We start from the raw sequence: 9,238 nt of genomic DNA on the forward strand, positions 1-9,238 counted from the left end.
AGACTATGCTAAATCATTTACTGGCATAAATTTTACAAACATTACTTAAATCACCAGTAACGGAGCTGGAGAGTTCTGTGCCCTCTACAGCTGTGGTGAGTGTCAGACCGTTGAAGCTCTTTCGGAGACCACAACTCTTATGGCCAGCAGATGGCAGCCCACACATCTCCCAGTGCTAATGGACTGGACTGACGAGATCCGATGGGTGTTGGGATTTGTTCTGGTATTTTATGGAGTGGGTCATTGAGGAGAACCTCAAAGAATTTGTATGTGACACCTTCAAAACCCAGTAAGAATCCAGGACTCTCAAAGCTCAGCAGTGGAGTCCAGCTCTCTCCACAAGACTGAAGCCTGGGCAGTCTTTAGCTGCTTAGCACTATGACAGTCAGGCTTGCCTTTAAGAAACTGGGTCTTTGCAGTTGCGCCTATGAACATGAAGTTCTGCATCTGATGTAATTTTGCTTAGCCTCGTAAACTACCGTTTGCTGTATGGTTGGGGGCAGGGCGACGAGGACAGGGAATCCCATGTAGCACAGAGAGTTGGTGATGCAGCTAGCAGCGGACTCGTGAAGAAAATGCATCACGTCAGCCCTGTTCTTCCTCTAGAGCAGTGGTTCTAACTCTGCTACCCTTGAGCACGGTTCCGCATGTTGTGCTGACCCCAACTATACATTTATTTTTGTTGCTACCTCATAACTGTAATTTTGCTAGTGTTATGAATTGTAATGCAAATATCTGATACAGGTTATCTGTGACCCTTGTGAAAGAGTCACAGGACCCCCAAAGGGGTCACAACCCACAGTTGAGAATCACTCTCTATACTCAGATGTACCCACCTTGACTCACCTGATCTGATGGCTGCCACCAAACAGAAAGACACATTTTAAAATATACTTTTAACTATGTGAGTACAGGAGTCCGCAGAGGAAGGAAAGGAAGTCAGAGCTCCTGAAGCTGCAGTTCCAGGCAGTTGTGAGCCACCCTAGGTCCTCTGAGAAAATAGGAAGTGCTCACTGAGCCATCCCTCCAGCCCCCATTTGTTGTTTTGAGACAGAGCTCATGGCCTAGGCTGCCCTCAAACTCACTCACTGCGTAGTTGAGGACAACTTGGAACTCTTGATCTTCCCCCCTCTACCTCCCAAGTACACGGCAGGTATCTGTGGCCACACCCGGTTCCCTCTATCTGTAGGTGACAAGGAGGATGTCTCATGCTGTTTCAGCTGTCTCAAAACACCTGCTCCGAGGCTGACTGCACGTGGGCTCATGGCGTGTGCCTACTGGGCTACACATACTCTGCATATGTGACTCTTCGTGTGAACAGGAACAGAAAGCCATGCCAGTACTGCTTGGGGCTGTGTATTCACTTTATTCTTGAAACATGGTCCTCCTGGCTGGGGCTGGCACCTCCCTGGGCACCACCAGCTTCTGATGGATCTCTTCCCTCATCTTACACTCCAGACTAAGCCCCCTCCCTGTGGAAGGGACTTCAGGCAAGTGGCACCTCCTCCCCACTCAGGCCACAGAAGAGCCTACAAGGAATGCCTTAGAAAGGCTATGTGTGGGCTCAGGATAAGGTTCGATTGGTAGAACATTTGCTAGTGTGCAAGCCCTGGGTTCAATCCACAGCCCTGCATAAATCATAGCATGCATGCCTGTCACTCCAGGAAGAGGGTAAAGGTAGGAGGATCTGAGTGAGCTCAAAGCCAACCTGTTCCTAACCCTAGCCCTGTCTCCCTAAATTCCCCCTTGAAAGAGATGCAGACAGCAGGCTCGTCCTCTTGCCCCTTTCTTATGGAGCTGTGTTCTTCAGCCAAGCTCTCCTAGCCAAGGGCCCCTGCCATTCACACTGCTGGGGACTGACAAGGGCAGTCCTCAGCCCACCCTACTCCCACCCCTGCCCCGAGCGAGAGAGTCTTGGCAGGCTTCCCATGGGCCTGCTGGGTGAAACGCAGAAGAGCAAGAGGCAGCCCTCTGACTTTGCCCTCCCCACCTCCATCCTAAGTGCCTTTTTGCTTCAGGCTTCTCCTGGGCTAACTGGCATGCCTGGAATCCATGTCCACCTAGAGCCTAAAGGACTTCATCTGGATCTGAAGCAGGTCTGCGGATGTAACTGAGATGAGGTCATCAAGAGTGAGTATGGTAGGCCCTAACTCAAGGAGAGACGTTCAGACACCACGCAGGGAGGGCCATGACTAATGGGCACGCAGCCTAGAACACCCGTCATAGCCTGGGTCCCCCCACAGACTGGAAGAGGCAGAGAAGCATCCTCTAGAGCCTATGAGAACACAGCCCTGTCAGCTTCACCCTCAGAACTGGGCAGACAAACACGTGCTGTTCTCAACCATCACGTTCATGGTACCATGACAGCTGCCTCGTAAAGTCACACGGGCTGCACACTTACACCTGAGCAGCAAGGATCCCACCAGGCACAAACCTGGAGTTGGGAGGTCAAGATGCCCTGTTTCCAGAGGAAGCTGTAGCTCTAGGCCGGGGCCACACTGGGTAGCCAGGGCCTGGACTGGTGGTACCCAAAGGAGCCCATATCACACTGGCCTGCAGGACCCATCCCCAGTTCTTGGTTTCTCCCACAGCCTGGCATACTCTGAGAACCAGTTTTCTAGAAACTTGCTGGTAGAAATCCAGGTCAGTGAAGCCAGTCTGCCATCCAGATAGCTTCCCAGGATGACATCCCTAGTCAACTGCCCAAGAGGCACACGGTGGCTTCAGCACTTGCTACTCCTAAATTATTGTGTTTTCTTTAAATTTTTTGACAGTGAAGGAGCCAAACCAGCATAGATATTTCAAAGGTATCCTGTCTTCAGAATTTCGGTCTAAGGACTTGTCACTTTGGAGAAGAGGTTCTTCTTCTGTTTCAACAGATGAGAACCTGTGGATTAATTCCAGACTAATGTGGTTTGATGCACCAAGACCCCCCAGAAAGGTGAACACCCCCCAAAATATTTCACCCAATAAAAAGCAGGAAGCAGTTTGGAGAGAACTACACCCAAATTCCCTAAATAATTGTTTATAAATGTTTGTTTACATTTAAAGGGGGATATGCAATAGAGATTTGCAGGGTATGGATCTTGGTTTATTGATACAAATTTAAGGTCAATTTTGTTATACCGTATATATGTATTTCTGATCTGGATTAAGGTATTGTATCAAGCTCACTTAAAAATGTAAGGTATAATTAAGAAATATAGGTTAATAGATAATCATCTATAATAGTCAAGCTTGTAGTCATGTTGTTAGATTTTCTAGATGTACAGAGATGTATTTCAGATGGATAGGCATTCTACAAACCTTTCAAAGAGTACAGAATATGGCATTTAAAATGTTTTCAGAACTTAAGACTTTTTATGACAGTGAGACACATCTGCTCTGAGCAGCACCAATAACTTCAAGAGAAAGCTCGGCATCAAAGAGACTCCTTATGGAGTTTGCTAGCCATTTGGGCAAAGAAACTGCTCTTGCTTGGACTGCTTGATGGTATGCAGTGTGAACTGCACATGCAGAGAAATGACTGCTGAACTTGCCTATAGGTGAGACCGTCCTTCAGGGTTCCTGCTTCATGAAAGAGTCTGCAAGACATTCTGTAGGACACAGAAGAAAGTGACTGCCAAACTGTCAATATAGACAGAACTGTCTTTGAAATTTCCTGCTTTGTGGAAAAGTCTGCTGAATACTGTGGGCCAGAAGGCTGAAAAATGGATGCTCCAACATTACAGAAGAACTTTGGATGACTGTCCAGGCAAGATGTCTTTGTCAATTCTAGAGTTTTGGAAGTTGCTTACAATGCACTTTCTGTTTACTTAGGTAATATTATATCCTTCTGGAATCTTTAATGGAGTTGAAGAATAGTTATAGTTTTCTTAATTATGATAAAAGATAAAGTAGATATAAATATTGTAACTGTTAATTCTTGTTTGATACCTGTTTTGTTATATGCAATTTTACTATATTAAATTTAAAATCTTCCTTTTTATTTAAACAGAAAAGGAAGGTAATGTGGGATTCCCTTCTGCATGCTGTGATTACCACTGGTTAATAAAGAAACTGCTTTGAGCCTGTAGCAGAGCAGGCCAGAACAGAGCTAGGTGGGGAAAACTAAACTGAATACTAGGAGAAAGAAGGCAGAGCCAGTGAGAAGCCATGTAGCCCCACTGGAGACAGACACCGGAACTTTACCTAGTAAGCCACAGCCTTGTGGTGATACACAGATTAGTGGAGATGAATTAATTTAAGATAGGAATTAGATAGAAATGCGCTTAAGCTATTGGCCAAACAGTATTGCAAATAATACGATTTCTGTGTGGTTATTTTGGGGCTGAGCAGCCAGGAACAAACAATTGGCATCCTACTACAGTCCTGAAATGGCAGCATCCTGGAGGTAGGTAAGGAATGTGCTGGTCAGCTGGGGCAGAGGTGACAGACTGTGGGTGGAGGTGGAGCCCCACCCACCTGTCTTCCAGTAACATTACCTATGTCTCTGGGGGGTGTGGCCAGCCTGAGAACTTTGGCTTCGAAGAGCACAGTCAACCTGCCTGAGGCTGCCTCCCAGCACAGGGGATGATGACTGGTGGGACAGCCCCAGTGATAGGCGCAGGATGCTCTACTTCCCCTCACCGCCTAGGCTCCTCTGAGGAACACTGTACTGACTGGGAAGCCATCCTTCTTACCCACACTCTGAGTGGCTCTCGCCCTTCCTAAAGCTGTGACTCTTTAACACAGTTCTTCATGTTGTGGTAACCCCCAACCATAGGATTATTTTTGCTGCTACTTGATAACTGTAATTTGCAAAGTGGTTTCTCAGTTCCTAAGACCATCAGAAATATAAGTTTTCTGATGGTCGCAACCCACAGGTTGAGAACCACTGCTCTAGGTGGTAGGCAGATGAGGGTGGGGGTGAGAGGGTCCTCAAGGCCTACTGAGAGAAAGCCTCATACCATACAGCTTAGGCCTCAGACCAACCAGTCTCCCTCCTTATTCCAAAACTCCCTCCTGCCTCCCCACCATACTCCCGAAGGTAAAAGAGCCACCAGCCAGGCTGAGCTCCACATCAGCCTTTATTCAGCCCTCTCACCACCCAGCATGGTCTAGCCTGTAGGACCCACCCAGCATGGTCTAGCCTGTAGAAGGACCCACCCAGCATGTTCTAGCCTGTAGAAGGATCACAACAAAATAGAAGAATCTGAGGCCCAGTGTTCCCTGAGAGCAAAAGGAAAGGATGCACAGGAGGAGTGTCCCTAAGACTCCCAGCACAGGCCAGTGCTGGCTGCCAAATGAGGTGGTGGTATCTTGTGCCATGGAGCTCTGTATCTGAGGCCTGGGAGGAGATGGGCTAGGGTGAGGCAGGAACCGCCATGCTGGGAACAAAGGTACCAGGCAGGTGGTGAGGGATTCAGGTTGAGATGCGATGTCTCAAAGACAGATTTGTAATGTCCCAGATCCTTACAACGGGTCTCGGAATCTATAAAACTAGGCTTTGAGAACTCTGCCTTCCATGTAGTTCAAAACCCAGGCCGGTTTCCAGAGTTCAGTAGCTAAGTGACCTGGAGCTGGGCCTCTGGCTGCCTGGAGACTGGGTTCTCAGCAGTGTGTGAGTGGGGTCTGAGGCTGGACAAGAATGGGAGGAACGTGCCCCACTAGGCTGAGGGTGAGGACACAGTAACAGACAGAACCACTCTTCCGTGCTGAGGCTGCACTAACAGAATCAGTAACCCCCAGTCCATGGAGCCACTTGGGGACCACAGGGCCCTCTAGAACAAGTGAGGCCCAGAGATGGAAATGCTCTGTTCAAAGAACAGAAGTTGTGGCCTAGACACTGACATAGAAAGCTAGGGTCCAGGGGCAGGTGGCTTCAGGGCTAGCCAGCTTCTGGGTAGGTGGCAGAGTCTTCTGCTTCTGCCCCGCCCAGACCTCACCTGCAAGGCCACCGGAAGGCCAGCCTGGTCCTGGGAGATAGGAGTGTTCCTCAGGTACCTCTAATAGTGGTGTAATACAGGGAGGGCAGGGGCCAGGATCTTGGCCTTCATATACTTCCCCAAACTAAATTCCATCTTAAGTCCAAAGCAAAAAACAAACAAAAGACCCTGACCAAGGCAGCTGAGTCTCTCAACAGTGCACTCTGCCAATCCCTGTGTGCAGGGCACAGTGCACAGCCCGCATTCCCACGATGCACATGTGCACCCATGTACAAATATCCATGGCCTGTTTCTCCCAGGCAGCCTCAGTGCTGACTGCTGACGTGGAGTGTGTAGAAGGCCCAGGGCTCGGGGACATAGATGACACCAGGGTACTTCTTTCGGAGGACAGGGTCATTCCACAGCCAGGCAACCCACAGCACCACCAGGGAGAGGGTGAGGGCAAAGGAATAGAAGAGGAAGAGGCCGTTGCTGTCTAGGAAGAGGCGCCTACGCTTCTGGTGGAAGACGAGAGCCAGCATGGCGAAGAAGGTGAAGATGAAGAGAATGAAGATCTGACCCTCGGTGACCAGGTACCTGGAGAAAGAGGACAGGCATGGAGGTGAGGTGGGCGCCAGGGCAACAGCATCCTGCCTGTTCTCCCTCTGGACCAATCAGAATGGCTCTCCTCGTGAGAGGACCCAATGTGCCAGGACTGTCTAAACCACAGCCTGGAGGCATCGTACTACTTTGGTTTTAAGTGGTTTAATAATACTCTACTGGACAGTCAGGCCATGGTGGCACATGTCTTTAATCCTAGCACTAGGGAGGCAGAGGCAGGCAGATGTTTGTGAGTTTGAGGCAAGCATGGTCTACATAGTGAGTTACAGGACAGCCAAGGCTAAATAGACTGTTTCAAAATGATGATGATAATAATAATAATAGTAATAGTAATAATAGTCAGCTGGGTACGGTGGCTCACATGTTTATGCGGCACCCAGAAGGCAGAGGCAAGAGGGTCTCTGGTTACCACACAGCAAGTTCCAAGCCTACACACTGAGAATCAGAAGGCCCCTGGCTTTGGTTTCTGGCATTTCAGCACATAGGACACTTCCACATGACCAAAACCGGCTCTGGAGGAGCGACAGGATGTACTCTTTGCAGAGAACACCATGGTGTACACGGCCTCAGTTCCCACACTTCCTGGGGCCTCATCAGCTACCTGCTTCACTTCTGGAGGCATCTGAGTTTGGGGACGCCATCCCAGTACATGGAGGCTATTGTCATTACTGTCCCCTTGGAGGCTGGGCCATCATCATTTCAAGACAGGGTTTCTCTGAGTAAGAGTCCTAGCTGTCCTGGAACTAGTTCTTGCAGACCAGGCTGGCCTCGAACTCATAGAGATCCGCCTGCCTCTGCCTCCCGATTGCTGGAATTAAAGGCATGCACCACTGCAGGGCATAAGGAACTCCAGCTCTGCAACCTATTGGCCTGCCACCTTGGGGACATCAAGTGACAACTTTGAAAGACAACATCAAGGCCACTTTGTCTCTTATGAGGGAAGCGTCAACAGCCTCACTTCTTAAGGTGTCCCACAAGGGCTGTGTGCATCTGTTAGCTGGGAAAGCACATCGTTCAGTGGATGGTGCACTGTTGTCACTCCACCACTGTTGCACAGACATATCAAGGTAAGACTGTGGCAACGAACATGCCCAGGCCAAGTCTTTCTCCCTGCTATAGATGCCACTATCCCTAGTCCTATCCTCAGGGAGAACATAGGTTAGCCCTAGAGGGCCCTCTTGCAGGCTAGACAGGCCCTGGAAATGGCTAGAACTGGCCCAAGGAGAGGGGCTTCCCATCCCAGGAGGGCTCGGTTGTTCTGGGTCCTTCCTGTAATCCCACAGCCCTTTGGGTGTAAGTGAGAGAAAGACCTGTCTCAAAGGAAGAAATGATGGGGAGATAAGGGTCTGGCTGAGGTCTGAGAGGGGAGTCTAGAGTGCGGAAGGGTCCCCGGGAGAGGCGGGGCTAGGCTGAGACCGGCTCCCTGTCTAGAGTGCGGAAGGAAGGGTCCCTCCCTGGGAGAGGCGGGCCTAGGCTGAGACCGGCTCCCTGGTCTGTCCTTGACATCCTGTCACCACCATCTTCTTCTCTCCCCACTGGATCCTAACATCTCCCGAGAGGAGGACAGGCAGGTGTAACTTCCATTTCAGAGAGGTAAACTGAAGCTCAGGAGGATTCACAAGGCATGAAGCTAGTGGTAGACACCTGGCCTCAAGGTGGTGCGGTCATGCTGTGAGGTAGGGCATGGTGGATGGCCTCCTGTCTCTCACTGTCTACTTAGTGCTGAGCATCTGATTTCAGAGAAGCCGCTACAAGGTACAGGCCTCACTCAACCCAGGAGGAAGCAGAGGCCTAGGCATGGCAAGTCTTACCAATGCTAACCTTTGACTCCTGATCCTCCTGCCTCCACCTCCCAAGTGCTAAGATGACAGAAGAGGGTCGTCACACCCAATGCTGTTTGTCTGTGGATCTTATCGTGGTGGCTCATCTAGTGTCTGTGCCCTTTGTCCCACCCCAAGTGTCAATGTCCACTCACCAGTAGTACAGGCCACTGGGCCCCACCAGGAGCAGGGCAGGCCCTGGCATGTGGCTCTGAGTCTTGGAGGTAGTAAAACAGCCACTGAAGTACATGAAGAGGATGAGGAAGAAGGGGATGTACCTGTGACAGAGAGGCAACAGCTTTAATGGCCTGACCAGGGCGTGGCCCATCATCTTTCCTCTGGTCCCTTGCATTGCCACACAGGATGTCACCTCATGGTCTATAAAACCCTTGGCACGGGCCACACACACTCCTCTATATTCAGCCTTTCCTGCCCTGGGAGTCCAGGTCGGAGGAACAGAACCAAAAGGTGAGGCTGGTGCAAAGAAGGGACCTGGGCTCCTTGGGTGAAGTACGAAGGTGAAGGGTGTGGGCGCCATGGCAAACACACCGTGCCTGGTTTCCCGCTCTGAACCTGGTACCCACCCTGCCCTTCATTCCACATGGATATGAGGGGATGTGGGGTTCTGTCTTGAACCCATGTGCCTCAGATCCCAGCAGGTCGAGTACAACACTAGTCTGGAAATGGGGCACCCAGCAGGGCTGAGGTCGGAGAGAACAATTCTGGGAGATCCCAAGGAGCTCTGTGGGGCCCTTCACTCACACCCAGCCAACCTCACCCAAGAGTATGGCCTCTCTCCTGCCCACACAGAGGCTCCCTTTCTGCTCCCAGCACACACACACACACACACACACACACACAGGCTCATGCTCTCCTGCACACACACACACA

General features: G+C 50.3%; 1 protein-coding gene across 1 annotated transcript in view; it reads right to left on the minus strand.

The window, feature by feature from the left end:
* Positions 1-4,290: 4,290 nt before the first annotated feature.
* Positions 4,291-9,238, minus strand: part of Cln6 (CLN6, transmembrane ER protein) — a 13,696-nt gene continuing 8,748 nt past the window's right edge. Inside the window, exons 6-7 of the mRNA XM_005347796.3 lie at positions 8,503-8,625; positions 4,291-6,503 (exon numbers count right to left, since the gene is read on the minus strand). Coding sequence (XP_005347853.1) covers positions 6,233-6,503; positions 8,503-8,625 — 394 coding nt within the window. The 3' untranslated portion in view covers positions 4,291-6,232. The remainder of the gene's footprint in view (positions 6,504-8,502; positions 8,626-9,238) is intronic.

The sequence above is a fragment of the Microtus ochrogaster genome, chromosome 5 (assembly GCF_000317375.1).
Source record: "Microtus ochrogaster isolate Prairie Vole_2 chromosome 5, MicOch1.0, whole genome shotgun sequence".
Classification (NCBI taxonomy): Eukaryota; Metazoa; Chordata; class Mammalia; order Rodentia; family Cricetidae; genus Microtus; species Microtus ochrogaster.